This window comes from Crinia signifera, chromosome 19 (assembly GCF_055691185.1).
Source record: "Crinia signifera chromosome 19, ASM5569118v1, whole genome shotgun sequence".
Lineage (NCBI taxonomy): Eukaryota > Metazoa > Chordata > Amphibia > Anura > Myobatrachidae > Crinia > Crinia signifera.
The window spans coordinates 97,292,715-97,308,694 of NC_139226.1; the positions used below are offsets into that span (position 1 = coordinate 97,292,715).

General features: G+C 45.0%; 2 protein-coding genes across 2 annotated transcripts in view; one reads left to right on the forward strand and one right to left on the reverse strand.

The window, feature by feature from the left end:
• Nucleotides 1–6,632, forward strand: part of GPR153 (G protein-coupled receptor 153) — a 65,804-nt gene extending 59,172 nt beyond the window's left edge. Inside the window, exon 6 of the mRNA XM_083162988.1 lies at nt 2,483–6,632. Coding sequence (XP_083019114.1) covers nt 2,483–3,244 — 762 coding nt within the window. The 3' untranslated portion in view covers nt 3,245–6,632. The remainder of the gene's footprint in view (nt 1–2,482) is intronic.
• Nucleotides 6,633–10,026: 3,394 nt separating this feature from the next.
• LOC146042770 (uncharacterized) lies at nt 10,027–15,865 on the reverse strand. The gene has a single exon (XM_083162989.1). The coding sequence runs from the start codon at nt 15,321–15,323 to the stop codon at nt 10,533–10,535; it is 4,791 nt and encodes a 1,596-aa protein (XP_083019115.1). The 5' UTR covers nt 15,324–15,865; the 3' UTR covers nt 10,027–10,532.
• Between the last annotated feature and the right edge of the window lie 115 nt (nt 15,866–15,980).

Genomic DNA, 15,980 nt, shown 5'->3' on the forward strand with positions numbered 1-15,980 from the left:
CCAGGTTCTGCTTTATGCGCCCCAGAGCAAAGTGCCCAGGGTCATGTGCTGTGGCCAACCCTCTCCCTTTCTAGGTGCAGCAGGGGTGGTGGAAGTGAATGTGGAGGGGGATGAAGAATGTGATCGACAAATTAAATCAGTGGACATTTTTTGTGTAAATGAGAGCCAACATCGGCACATTTGCCCCTAACTTATGGTAGCAGTCACGATGATTAGCGATTATCAGTTGGCCACCGCGAGTATAAATGCGACTTGCCCAACAGGGATACTGTATAAAGATATAAATGCATGATGAAAACAAATATCCAAACACTATAATACAATTCTGTAATGTTTATACTATCGCTCCCAATGTAACCAATCACGTCCATGTTGTGCTACCCATTCCGCCAGTAGAATGTCTGTCCCGTAACCTCTGCAAGTATTTTCATGCTGCATTCAGTCTGGAAGTTGTATTTTCCTTTAATGTCTCATTGTTTTGTTCTTGTTGTTATTTTAGTATACATGATTAGTATGCTGAGCAATATGAAGAATGGCAGCACAGAGGGATTTAACAATTTGCACGTAATAACTTCTTTGTGAAAATAATAGTTCTTTTACAACGTTGCTTTTTTGCTGATTTGGTTGAATTTTTTTTTTTATTCCATCTTTTCAGTTATTGCTTTTTTTGTTGAAGAGGATTTTTATGGATTTTTTTTGCTTGCACTTTTACTGCCCTTTTATGCGCATTTTGTGCCTTTTTATATTTGTGTCCAGTCATTTCTGCTTTCTTAATTTCAGATCGCTCTGTTTCACCAATTTATTTACAAAAGGAGTAGCTAGAAGTGCAACCAAACTTAACCAAATCCATCCACCTCTACTTTGTACCCTATCTGCATTTACTTTATAAGGAGCCCCGTGACTACTCGCTAGCAACGGACACATAAAACTATTATTTTTATTGTTTTTTTTATTTTGTTTGGTTTTGTTTCTTAGGGCTACTTAGCTTATAGGCTTAAATTGATTTATTTAAAGTGTGTTCTTTTTATTTACAGTCTGCATGCATTTCTATATCATTATCTTCTATTATAATTTCACATCTGGCTTGAGTTACTTAACAATGGTAATGATCCTAATGTGTAATTTATAGTGCACTATACACCAGTGGTAAAGAACGTTTTTGGTAGATGTAGCTCTGATTTTGCTGTTATTATTCCAGTGGTCTAATTTGGAGCTGGGATTGACAGACTGCAGAAACTAGAGGAGAGCAAATTAAAGAACATTTGGAATTTGGCAAATATTGCCTTTAAATAGGAACAAAATGATCTCCAAGACAAATATGTTGGGAGTGTGAACTTTGACCCGGCCGCCTCCATATACTGTAGCTTTTAATTTGTGGCTTCATGCTGCCTCCATTCCCTTCTCCTCCTGATATACTCTGTGCTGCTGTGGGACCCTGCTTTCCACCTTATAACTCTCAGTGTGTGGCTTCCTGCTGCCTCCAATCTCCACTGAACAGTATTCCACTGCTCCCGTCCCATGCAGCCTTACTCCTGCTATTACATAACTCATCTCCTGATATACTTTGTGCTGCTGGGGTCCCTGCTTCTTCCACTATATATCTCCCAGTCTGTGGCTTCCTGCTGCTTCCTTTCTCCTCCTCACATCATGTCACTGCCCCTGTCACATGCAGCCCTGTCCTCACTAACACATCAATAATTTCCTGATATACTCTGTGCTGCAGGGGGGCCCTGCTCCTTCCACTATATAAACTCCAGTCTGTGAATTCCTTCTGACTCCATTTCCTTCCTCTCATCATGAAACTGCCTATGTCACATTCAGTCCTGTTCTCGCTGACATCAGTCATCTCCTGATATACTCTGTGCTGCTGGTGGACCCGCTCCTTCCAAGATATATACCTTCAGTCTTTGAATTCCTTCTGCCTCCATTCACTTCCTTTCATCATGGCACTGCCACTCTTGCATGCAGCCCTGTCCTCACACATCACTTTTCTCCTGAGATGCTACAGTATGTGCTGCACGGAGACCCTGTTCCTCCCACTATATAACTCTCAGATCCTAACTGTATTTTTTCAAACCCAGCCTGTAACTTGAGAGTTGGGAGCTAATTGGCTGGTGCGTTATGAGCTTCCACTTTATCACTTTACCAGGCTTAATACATCTGCCCCTTTTTTTCAAACCTAAAATGCTTATTGGCTTCTATTCTGAATATATGCGGTTCAGTCTGTAAGGTGATACAAGACCCCTGAACTGGCCTAAATTCATTGAACCCCAAATCTTACCGAATTAATTTGCTCATCTCTTGTTTTGACAAATAGCAAAAAAATCACAGACCAAACCATCATTTCTTCAACAAATACATTATTAACACCAAGCCACGATGTTTAATGAAGAATGCTTTTACTTTACTGAATATATAGCTGTTCCAATGAATGAAATGATTGCCTATATTAATTGTTCTTGTGATACATATATTTGTGTAGGTACCTCCAACAAGACGCTATTCCCACGATGAAACGGATATTTTTGCCCCAGGCCAGATACCAGCTTTCCTTCACAACTGGGGATCTGCCGAGGAAATAGCTGCGATTTCCTTCTTTACGCTGCCAAAACGCGAGAGGCGCGGTAGTCTGATCATGTACCACGATGACGCCGGTTTGCCCTATCGAAAGTGCCGCAAATCGTCTGAAAGCCTCATTTCACTGAAACACTTCACCCTGGAAGAGCTTTACCGGGAAGACTTTAAGTGTTTCAGCAGGGAAGAAGTGGTCACCTTTATCGATGATACTCCCCTTCACAGTCCACGTAGAGGATCTACCAGGTCTTCTTCCATCTCTCTTATACCAGACACATTTCAGCACCCAACAGTTGCTCACTTTACGCTGACGGACTTCGAGCGAGAGCCGCAGGTGTTACGGAGAGTCTCGACCCATGGGAAAAGTTGTACTCTTAATGTTCCCGGTCATCACAGACCTCACGATGACCACAGACGTTATTACACAGAAGGCCACAGACGCCACCATCACAGACCAAAGACTGAATGTCCAAAATTGGACGAGGTAGCGTCTAAATCTAGCTCTGCAGATTCAAGCGGTTGCCAGGCGGGGCTGAGCAGTACCTGGACTGAACAAGAACACATCAACAAGACAGAGAATATAGGGAGTGCTAACAGCTTTTTAAGTTCGCCGTCAGCGTCATCTGGATACGTAACTTTTCATTCAGATTCCATCGGATCTACAACATAGGCCTTTCCTTGGCGACCTACCTGGAACCGTTTTGCAGCCTGGTTTACATAACTCCATTTCTTGTATTTGAACACCCAGAACTGGAAACAGCACCAAAGAAAATAACTTGTATAAACTCAAAACCACGTTAACATTCTGCTTTTCAGAGGTATAAAAATATTCAGGAATTAAAATGCACAGGTCATTGTCACATTATGGGTTCAAAAATGATAAGATAAACTGTCACACTCATTGCTAAAACTTTACGTTCAATTAGTTGTACATGGAAAATGTGTCTTAAAATTACATTATCTTCTAACATGTCATCAATAAATATTATTATGCATGCCTAATTAATTCCTCTGTGCACTATCTATGAGCAACTTTTAGCTACTGTATACATTTTATTATCTTCTAATACTGAATGAGTCCTGTTCTGTGAGTTACGCTGATGAATTGAATCTTTGGTTTAAAAAAAAAAAAAAAAAAGTTAAAAAAAAAACTATTGTACTTAAAACGTATGGTCATTTCGGTACCGTGTTCTACCTTTTTAAAAAGTAATAATAACATATGTCGGGATTTTATAATTGATAATTAATTCTAGCCCATTAAAGACTCGAACCTCCTACTGTTTTATTCATATCCCCTAAATACAGTATAATAAAATCACTTACGTTATTTCTGCTGTCTTATAGGTTAAATACAGCACTTGTGAGTGCTGTTTTATTGTCTTTATACTAATGTGAATTCTAACAGTATCCCATCATGAAAAGAAATCACATTTTCAGTAGAATTTTGTTGACAGCATCACTTTTTAAAAGTTGTCTGGAATTCTAACTGAATATACTACATGGGCTTAGAAGTGATGTATTTCAGCCTAAAGGCAGCAGATGAAAAATGTTTTTCAAATGATCCTATTATTAGTAACAAGATATGAATATAAAATATTAAATATGTGAAGAGAAACTGTTATCCAAATACAATTTTTAATTTTTGAAAATGCTCGGGACCAGAAGCATTTTGGATAACAGAATATTCTGTATTCCGGAATAGTTTTATATTTCAATGAGGTATCCTGAGGACAGGACCCATGTATGACCACAAAATTAATCAAACACATGAAATACACAAACATATTTTATTTGTGTATGAAAGTTTGTGTACTATCTCAGGCACTGAATTTAAATGCTAAGCAATCACTTTATTTACTGCCAGTTTCATATCATGTCCCCAGTAGTGTTAGTTACATATCATGCCCCCAGTAGTGCCAGTTACAGATGTCCACAGTAGAGCCAGTTACATATCATGTCCCTAGTAGTGTCAGTTACAGATGTCCCCAATAGGGCCAGTTACAGATGTCCCCAGTAGTGCCAAATTACAGATGTCCCTATAGTGCCAGTTACATATCATATACCCAGTAGTGCCAGTTACAGAAGGCCTCTGTAGTGCATTCCGTAAACTATGGTTTTCAGAATATCTTGATAAGGGATACTCAACCTGTATAACAAATACACAAACATAATATTCTCCCACCTCATGGTAAGGCTCCTGTCTCTTCTTCCTGGTACCTGCTCTCTGGTCCAGTGCACTGATTGAGAACTCAGATCCACACACACAGCAAACTTGGTAGAAGAAGCTGTTACCACTGGCCATGTGCAGAATCTACTCTGTGTCTCTTAAACCACATGATGTCCTGGCAGCTCTAGTAATTGTATTATATACTACTTTTCATAATTTGAGACACTTGCCAAGAAGCATGGAGGTTCTGGGCTACCCTAAACCCCCCTGCATTTGCCTGAGAGATCCATCTGAAATCCATCTGAAATCCACTCTGAAGTGTCTACATCTAGACCCCCATGACAATGCCATAGCACACTTATCCCAGTCATAAATAGTCAAAATATTTTTTTTATGAAATTGCTGTATGCTGTTTTACATGTAGTTTAGCATTAATAAGAAAAGTGCATTTGGATTACAGTTTCTTGGAAAGTACTAATTATTTCTTAATGTTTTTGGAGGAACCTGTGCTCCCACCATTGAGAGTCCCACATATTTTACAATGGCTTTTTATATTGCTGTTTGTTTTCTAATGCTGTCTTTTGTAATGCACGTTGCAAATTAATGATTAAAGGGGATCTATTTTTTTATTTAAATGACAGTGATGTCATATAATGCATGTCATATAACCGCGTTTTCTCTCGCTCTCTTTCTCTCTATCACTGGAGTTTCTTTATTAACACACTGCTGAAATGTGCAAGCCTGCCGTGAAACCTTATCTACCAATGAGATCTCTGCTTTCAGTATCTAATTTATTCTAATCAGATAAAAGCTAAGTGATCATTGCTTGCTGTGGTTATAGGGGAGCTTTGCAGCTCTGACCAATGTCGCTAAAACCCTCACTTTGATGGAAACAAAAAGTCAAAAATGGTATCCAGATGATAGGATGACACTCAGTAGGTCATGCACAAGGTGGAAATGCTAATGATCAAGACATGAAAAGGTTGACTTGAGTTTTTCATGATTTTTTGGGACTTTTATATGCTTTACAATCCTCCTGGACTACAATTGGGTTTCGTAAAGTGTGCCGTGCACAGAGGTACCAGAGCGGGGCACAATACACTAAGTATGTTGAGCCATGCGGCTGGTATGCACTACACCAGGCATTCCCAACCACGGTCCTCAAGGCACACCAACAGTGCAGGTTTTAGTGATATCCAGGCTTCAGCACAGATAGTTTAATCAGAATCCCTCAGATACTAATTAAGTCACCTGTGCTCAAGCCTGGATATCTAAAAAACCTGCACTGTTGGTGTGCCTTGAGGACCGTGGTTAGGAATGCCTGCACTACAATAATTGGGGGTCCATGTCGACAGATGTCGATATTGACCCCAAATAAATGTGAAAATGCATGTCAACTTTTTCATGTCTCAAAATTTTCGATGTTGACCTATCGCTTGTGTCAACCATTTTTCTGTCGACCTGTTACATGTCAACTTTTTTCCATGTTTGTAATTGACCTATTAACTGTCAACCTCATGATCCAAATGCGTTCAAAAATACCAGGAAGCGTTCTCCGTACCATCAAAGTGACCCTGTTATTTGCCATAGATGTCATATGTATATGGATTCAAAAACGAAAGAAATGTTTTCCACAGATGCTGAAGAGAACACGATGACGACAATAACACTATACTGTAATTGAATGTAATCCGATGACAAAATATTCAGTGATCACTTTTCATTTTACTGTAAAAAAAATCTGATTTTTTTTTAAATCTTTTCAATGATCTTAAGGCGGTACATGCGATTCTTGCTATTTATAATGCATGACTATGAAATGCTGACTTTGTATGAAGCACGTGTGTGAGTGTTATTTAATGAAAAGATTAAACATTATCGTTACACACTTTTCAAGGAGCTCTCGCAGTGACTGCAGCCGTTATAATCTGGTGTCCGCAGTGCCAGTGGTCAGGTTCCACTTTCCAAAGCAGGACAAAAAAAAATGGGTGTCATAATTAAAAAGAAATAAAAATAAAGTTGTGTGGCTTTACTATGCATTGGTGTAGCATATATCAGGATTTTGGTGGCACTGTTGCTGTTACTGTCTTTTCACTGACACAAGCTATAGCTCATTGTGCTTGCCTCTGTGACTGCAAATTAAAGGTAACCACATGGCTTCACCCAACAGTGGTCTGTGGGTAGAGATCAGACATAACATAACATAGAGACATAGAGAGACAGAGCCGGAGGGGGGACAAAGATGAGAAAGACACAGGGTGGTCATACAAGGGGCTGCAGAGAACATTTTAGGGATGTTTATATAGAAACAGAGAGTTGGGGAGGCCACAGCTGGTGACATGACGTATGATGGGTTTATAAAACTAACATATAAACAGTATGGATGAGATTTAATGCCACCCGAGTTTAGCAGCAGTGCGAGATGTCCACCGAACTCTGAGGTTTTTTAAAGGGGAATTAACTTACAAGGCATGGTCCTGCCTTGTAAGTTTGCCTGTATATTGAGATATATATATATATATATATATATAGGTACATCTGGAGAAGCACTCCTCAAAGAGGTAACAGGCCGGTGCACATCCAGGAGCTCCCCAATAGGAGCCAAACACGCTTTGTAGGTGGCGGGACACGATAAATAAACGGATTCCAACAACTGTAATGTGTAGTCAACATTTCAAATCCTTTAATCACGGATTCGTCATCAGGACAGGTATAAACATACAGACATGTGCAACATATATATATACTCACAACCCAGTACGATCACGGCGCTGGGACTCCCGTTTCCCGCCTCCACAGCTGGGAGCGTCAGCGTGAGGGCACGTTGCTGTGCGCCGGCAGACGTCCTGGACAGGTCTCTGATTGATGACGCAGGTCTGTGGTGGCGGGAAATGGGACTCCCGGCGCTGTGATCGTACTGGGTTGTGAATTTATACCGTGTTTCCCCGATAATAAGACAGTCTTATTTTATTTTATTTTATTTTTTTGAACAAAAACATCATAGGTCTTATTTTCGGGGTCGGGCTTATTTTAATGAACATTGCCAGCAAATGTCAAAAAACATGCCCCCAATCCTCCTTAATAAACATGCCCCCAGTCCTCCTTAATAAACATGCCCCCAGTCCTCATTAATAAACATGCCCCCAGTCCTCCTTGATACAGGTAAACATATCCCAGTACTCCTTAATAAACATGCCCTTCAGTCCTCCATTATACCCGTAAACATGCCCCCAGTCCTCCTTACGGTAATAAACATGTCCCCAGTCCTCCGTGATAAAGGTAGACATACCCCAGAGTTCCTTTAAGTCACAGTGATGTCCGGCTCTTCTTTGCTGTGCCACATCTCCGTGCTGCAGCCGTGTGATGTGCGCGGTGACGTCACGCGCCGCAAGGTAATGCATTCCTGGGACCGGGAATAGAAGCGGCTTCAGAAAAAGCCTGTGCTTTACCTACACAGCGGTGGCGAGGGTGGGTTAGAGGTGGTGAGTGGGGGATCAGGGGGGTTTAGCAGGGGTAGAATCTATTGTCTGAACGCCATGACATTTTACTAGGGCTTATTTTCAGGGTAGGGCTTATTTTGGACCAGTGTCCAAAATAAAGGGTAGGGCTTATTTTCGGGGGAAGGTCTTATTTTCGGGGAAACACGGTATATATGTTGCAGATGTCTGTATGTTGATACCTGTCCTGATGACGAATCCGTGATTAAAGGATTCAAAACGTTGACTACACATTACAGTTGTTGGAATCTGTTTATTTATCGTGTGCCGCCACCTACAAAGCGTATATATATATATAGAAAAGGGTGCTGGTTGGCACTCCATTAACAAAGAAAACCTGGGTGCCCTCCTAGGAATAGCTGATTCGGCGGCGGCACTCCCATAGAAACAAAGAATCACGCTACAAGGTTCTGGTTGAAACGTTGGCAACCAGAAGCTTTTAGCGTGGGATCTGGTTTACTCGCAAGGATGCGAATTCACATTCAAACTAATGAACCAGAGTTGCCTCCAAAATGTAGGTGAGGCTATGGTTTAGGTTTCATTCTCTGTACAGTCAGTAGAGGGCGCTGCTGCCATGCAGTCTCTGCTAGATCTCTGACACTATCAGGTGTGATACATTGCTGACATTCTCTGTACTGTCAGTAGAGGGCGCTGCTGCCATGCAGTCTCTGCTAGATCTCTGACACTATCAGGTGTGATGCATTGCTGGCAGTCAGCTGCAGAAAGCCACACAAGGATTGCAGGAAATAAGCATGTTTGAAAGGGTATACGGTGACTAGGTTGACATGCATTAGGTGGACCACTGAAGGCTTTGCAGGCCTTAGCTCAACACATGAAAAAGGTTGACATAGCTTTAGGTCAACAGTGTCATTAGGTCGACAGTAAAAAGGTCGACATGGGTTTTTCACTGTTTTTGTTTTAATTGACATGTGCCGACAGGCGATATTTCATGCCACCAGGGTGTGTTGGGAGAATATAACACTGGGGACGCAGTGATTTACTGTGTCGACATTCAGGACAAAAAGAAAGTGAAAAACCCCATGTTGACCTTTTGACTGTCGACCTTCCCCATATCAACCAAATGACCATGTTGATCTAAAGGGACCCTACCGCTGACTTCCCATCCACTGCAGGGATCCCGCTGCCTCCCAGCGCTGCACGCACCCCGCTGTGGCATTGCCCTTATGCTGCCTGCCTCCGTCCTGGACTGGGGGGGCTCTTGGGGCCCATTGTCGGCCACACCCCTTCTTCAAAGGACAAATGTCACGGACCCACCGGTCGCCTGCTCCGATACGTCAATCTGAGCAGCGCCGGCCGTGACTGGGGTTCACTCAGGACACTCGGGTCCTTTCCTTGAGGTACACTGCCACCAGCCAAAACCTGATTTTAGCGCCTGAAACTGCGCAAGGGGCGGCTTGGCTCGCCCCTGACCACACAATACAAGATAACAATGGTAACGTTTTCCAGCCTTTCTCTTATGAGGCTAATGAGTCTTAAGAACACAGAACCAGGACTGAGAATATGTATTATTTATTCCTAGAAATACTACAGAGCTTTAGACAAAAATAGTTACAAGATTTTACAGTGATTTTAAAAGTACACACGAGTTTGAAATGCAATTTCAAAAATAAAAAGGGAAAAAAGACAGAACCTATCTTACACTTAAATACAGATCCTGACGTGGGGGGATCCTCCACAAGAAATCTCTCGTCGCCTACAGCCTGTTTTGCTAGACCCCCAGGTAGTGACCCTGACTATAGGGAGAAGGGTCTTGTTATACCTTGCAGACTCCCTCATCCCTCCCACCCTTGGGATTTTTAACCATTCCCTTGCTGAGCCTAGTGAAGGTCTCCAGATATAGGATCTTTCCCATAAAGAATTTCTCCCTGCTTTGAAGTAGATTTTATACATTCCTCAAGTGATAAGAGGTCATTTAGTGCAGGGCCAGAGCCACTTTGGCCGGTTGGCTGGACACTATTGCTCTCCCCCCCAATCTGGTTTATGAGGGGTCTCAGATCTTATCTTACATCCTAACTCCAGAGGAGTCCACAGATGGCTACACTCCCTGGGTCACCAATAGGCCACACACATAATACATGACATGTTCTGATCTCCCACATAATAATCACAGGCGGCATGATTTTACCAAACATATCAGACATACCTTGATTGCACAGATAATCATAACAGGAGGCATACGTTAATTTGATCGATCACCTGATCTGATCGTTACACCTCCCCCTTTTAAAATGGCGCACAGTGGTGGTGACCCACGTCACCATCTCCTCAGTGCGCTATTCACTTCCTCGCCGTGAGAGTCCATCCGCATTACTGTGGTGGGCACCCTTTTTGTGCTGGATGGTAAAAGTGTACTGCTGCAGTATGAGACTCCATCTTAGCAGTTTACCATTATCTCCGGCAACTCTATTCAGAAATACCAATGGGTTGTGATCTGTAATTATTAAAAAGTCACGTCCGTACAGATATGGCTGGAGTTTTTGGAGAGCCCACACAATCGCCAAACACTCCTTCTCCACGGTGGCATAGGCTACTTCTCTGGGAAGCAATTTCTTACTTAAGAACAGGATGGGATGCTCCTCTCCTTTCTCATTGACTTGGCTGAGCACAGCACCTAGCCCATAATTGGAAGCATCAGTCTGCACTATAAACTTCTTTTGGAAATCTGGGGCCTGCAGCACAGGTGACTTAGCTAATGCGGACTTCAGCGCCAAAAATGCCCCCTCACATTCCTTTGTCCAATTGACCACCTGGGGCAACTTCTTTTTGGTTAAGTCTGTCAGTGGTTTTGCTAGAGTGCTGTAGTGGGGTACAAATTTTCGGTAATACCCAGCAGTACCTAGGAAGGACATGACCTGTTTTTTGGTTGTGGGAGTGGGCCACTCCGTTATAGCCTCTACTTTGCTTAACTCTGGGCGAAGGGTACCACCTCCAACACAGTGCCCCAGGTAGTGTACCTCACCCAGCCCAAGCTGGCATTTCTCTGGTTTAATCGTCAACCCGGCCCCCGTGATTTTACTTAACACACTGTTCAGATGGATCAGGTGCTCTTCCCAGGTCTGACTGAACACCGCAATGTCATCCAGGTAGGCAACGGCATGTGTCTCCTGGCCTTCCAGCAGGTCATTAACCAGGCGCTGAAAGGACGCAGGTGCATTTTTCATTCCAAAAGGCATGACCAGAAACTCAAACAGGCCGAATGGTGTGATAAATGCAGACCGCTCACGGGCCTCAGGTGACAGTGGGATCTGCCAGTATCCTCTACTCAGATCCATGACAGTGATGTAACGTGCCTGGGCCAGCTGATCTAACAGTTCATCTATCCTGGGCATGGGATAGGCATCGAACACAGTGGCATCATTTAACCTTCTATAGTCTACACAGAAGCGGGTGCCCCCACACTTCTTTGGGACCAGTACAACTGGGGCAGCCCAAGCACTGTGAGACCGTTGAATCACCCCCAGCTGCAGCATTTCATCAATTTCCCTCTTCATGGCTTCCAGCACCTCAGGAGAAGCCCGGTATGCTGGCTGCCTGAGGGGGGTCTGACTACCTGTGTTTACATGATGAGTTACCAAGTGTGTTTTTCCAGGCTTCCCTGTGAAATGGGACTTGTAGGGCTGCAGTGTGTCAGTGAGCTGTGCTCGCTGTGCCTCTGTCAGTTTATCACTGAAGTGGGCATCAGACAGGGATCGCCCCTCCTTAGCAGCAGCTGCTAAATCCATCAGGGGGTCAATTCCTTGCTCATTCTCAGGCAAACTACACACAGCAAACACACAAGCCCCCCTTTCGTGATAAGGTTTGAGCATGTTGACATGATACATCTTCTGCCTCTTACGTCCCTCCCCTTTTTCCACAATGTAATTAACATCTTTGATACGTTGTATTACAGTGTAGGGACCCTCCCAGGCAGCCTGCAGCTTGTTCTGTCTCATGGGAACCAGAGCCAATACCTTTTGCCCCACCTCAAAGATACGCTCTCTAGCCTGTCGGTCGTACCATTGTTTTTGCTTGGTCTGTGCAGCCTTCAGGTTGCTCTGTGCCATTTCCATTAGGAACTGCATTTTCTCCCGGAATTGCACCACATAGTGCACCACGGATGTTTCCGGGGTGACCAACTTCCCCTCCCACTCCTGTCTAATCAAATCCAGGGGTCCACGGGCACGGCGCCCATACAGGAGTTCAAAGGGGGAGAAGCCCGTTGATTCTTGAGGCACCTCCCGGTATGCAAACAGGAGGTGCGGCAAGAACCTTTCCCAGTCCCTTCCCTGGGACTCCACAAAGACCCTCAACATCTGTTTTAGGGTACCATTGAAGCGTTCGCAGAGGCCGTTCGTTTGGGGGTGATAGGCAGAGGTGATGAGGTGATCCACCTGCATCCTCTTACAGAGACTCTGCATGAGCTTGGACATGAACTGAGTACCCTGGTCAGTTAGCATCTCCTTTGGGAACCCCACCCTGGAGAAAATGGATATGAGCGCATCCGCCACTTTGTCTGCGCGGATGGAGGAGAGTGCTACAGCTTCAGGGTACCTCGTGGCGTAGTCCACCACAGTGAGAATGTATTGTTTCCCTGAGCTGCTGGGGATAGCGAGGGGCCCCACAAGATCTACACCAACCCGCTCAAAGGGTTCTGCGATAAGTGGTAATGAAATGAGAGGTGCTCGGCCTTGGTCACCGGGCTTCCCAGCTAACTGGCAGGCATGGCAGGAGCGACAGTAATTAGGTACATCGTTCCCCATGTTAGGCCAGAAAAAATTGGGCCTCAAACGAGCTTGAGTTCTTTTTGGATTCATATGTCCGCCTAAGGGAATTTCATGAGCTATTTTCATTAACCCTTCCCTATAAGCCTGTGGAACCACCAGCTGCCTGTTAGGACCTTCATCTTCAGGGTCCTCTGAGGAAGGTGGCTCACGATATAACAGCCCATTTTCTACATAAACTCTGACTGAGCCATTCCCCGTTGGGACCTCCTTGGCTTGCTCTCTGAGAGCGGCCAAGCTGGGATCGGTCTGCTGTTCTGCTTTGAATGCCTCACTTCTGAGCAGCTGATCAGTGTGGGGAAACAAGGCAGGCAAGCCCCCCCCCTCCTCTAGGACAGCATCTGAACTGGAGACTTCTACAGGAGGGGAGGGGGGTGGAGGGGTATCCACTTCCAGGGAGTCCCCTTCCACACAGGCAGGGGTTAAATCACAGCTGTTCTGGGCTGCAGCTCTCCTTGTCTGAACTGCTAACACAGAGATTGGCTCAGTATTCTGTACAACCCCTGATACTGGTGCTTTCGCAACATTATCTGGTAACGATACATCACATAATTCTACCTTAGTACAGGCATTGTGACCCACTTCCCCCCTGTACATTTGCAAAGGGTTAGGTTCTGCTAAACACAAATCTGCAACCTCACATACATTTACATTACGATTGTAAAGCTCAGCAGGGGTCGCCTGAGGGACAGAAGGGTTAGCTAGTAACACAGAGTCAGTACCAACATCACTTTCATTGACATAGGCAGTGTGCATCTTTCCAAGATCAGTCCCCAAAAGCACACCGGCAGGTAGATTGTCCAGCACCCCAACATCACGGATGCCTCTTCCAACCCCCCAATCAAGGTATACCCTGGCCATAGGAACATCAGGGTGGACCCCACTCACCCCCCGTACAGCAATAGTCTTTCCTGGGATGATGTTCTCTGGGCCCACCAAGGCTGAATCTATGAGAGTCAGATCTGCACCTGAGTCCAATAGCCCAAGCGCCACCCTTTGTCCTACCTGGACTGGTTGTAGATTGTCCCGGGGTCTCTCCTGGGGTCCTCCTACACACAGGACGGCAGGCATAGGTTTCACGGCTGGGCCCCCCACAGGAGAGTTCCTCTTGGGGCAACGGGAACGGAAGTGCCCCACTTCATCGCAAATAAAACACCTGCGGCTGGTTGCCAAAACAGGTTGTCCCCCCACCCCCCCAACAAATGCAGCGGCTGCTGGTTTAGTTGAAGAGGGCTGCTGGGACGAGTCTCCGGGTCTCCGCTCTCTCCAGCTGACTTGCCCGGGCGTCCCCCAGGTCTTCTTTGCCACAGAAGCCCTGGTGCTGGTGTATTGGTCTGCCAGGGTGGCAGCCTTTTCTGCTGATTCGGGATTCCGGTCCAGGACCCACTCTTTAACCTCAGCTGGGCAGAGTGCGATGAACTGCTCTTGCAGAAATAGGTCCTTCAATTTATCATAGTCCTTTACTTGCAAGCCCTCAACCCACTGATGCAATAGGGTTGACAGTTGTGCTAACAGGCCCCCATAGGTATCAGAGGGGCTGCGCTTTAAGTCTCTGAACTTCTGTCGGTATGCCTCAGGGGTGATGTTGAAACGCTGTAGCAAGGCTTTCTTTATGGCAGTATAATCTCCATCCAGCTCCTGGGGAAGGTCAGCAAATGCATCCAAAGCCTTTCCCCGCAGCCCAGGGGTTAAATAACTTGCCCATTCACTGGGGTCCAGTGCAAACTGCCGGCAAGTCTTTTCGAAACTCCTGAAGAAAGTATCCAGGTCACCATCTTTCTCCAGCACGGGAAATTGGTCATGCCGGGGCTTTTTCCTACCCGGGTTACCAACAGCGCTCTGGCCGCTGAGCCTCACCAGTTCCAACTGGTACTCACGCTCCGCCTGACGCTCTGCAGCCTCTCGCTCGGCTCTGCGCTGCTCAGCCTCTAGCTCGGCTCTGCGCTGCTCAGCCTCTAGCTCGGCTCTGCGCTGCTCAGCCTCTAGCTGCATTAGCTGCATGGCCATTGTGGGGTCCAGGTCCTTCATTTGCCTGACAGCAGTTTGAAGGTAACTCTGCAGTGTAGACTCACTGTTGCCAGCAGATGCATCTGACCCTGGCAGGGCATCACTTGTGTTGTCTTGTGCCAACTGAGCCCTTGGAGTAGGAGTGTCCCTGGACTGGCTTCCTCCAGCAGCTAGAACCCGATCGGCTTCCATGAGTGCCTTTATCATCAGTTCTTTACTCAGGCCAGACCAAGGGATGTCCCTCCGTACACATATAGTCGCCAGATCATCACGTCTCATCATCCGGTAATCAGACATCCTGAGTCTCACACTTGTCAAATAAAATGATAGTAAAGAAAACAAGAGAAGGGAGGGGAACAGAAATTGCACTTACTGTGTGACTTTTAAAACTATAGTAAAGCTCTGAGTTCTGATTCTGGTGATGTGGGTATTTCTCACAAAATTCTACCCACACTCACTTAAGTTCTTAAAGAGAAAAATGAATTCTCCACCCCACCGCTTGCCGCCAAATGTCACGGACCCACCGGTCGCCTGCTCCGATACGTCAATCTGAGCAGCGCCGGCCGTGACTGGGGTTCACTCAGGACACTCGGGTCCTTTCCTTGAGGTACACTGCCACCAGCCAAAACCTGATTTTAGCGCCTGAAACTGCGCAAGGGGCGGCTTGGCTCGCCCCTGACCACACAATACAAGATAACAATGGTAACGTTTTCCAGCCTTTCTCTTATGAGGCTAATGAGTCTTAAGAACACAGAACCAGGACTGAGAATATGTATTATTTATTCCTAGAAATACTACAGAGCTTTAGACAAAAATAGTTACAAGATTTTACAGTGATTTTAAAAGTACACACGAGTTTGAAATGCAATTTCAAAAATAAAAAGGGAAAAAAGACAGAACCTATCTTACACTTAAATACAGATCCTGACGTGGGGGGATCCTCCACAAGAAATC

Coding starts and splice junctions, on each gene's coding strand:
- LOC146042770 (XM_083162989.1), bottom strand. CDS start 15,323: ATGTCTGATTACCGGATGATGAGACGTGATGATCTGGCGACTATATGT.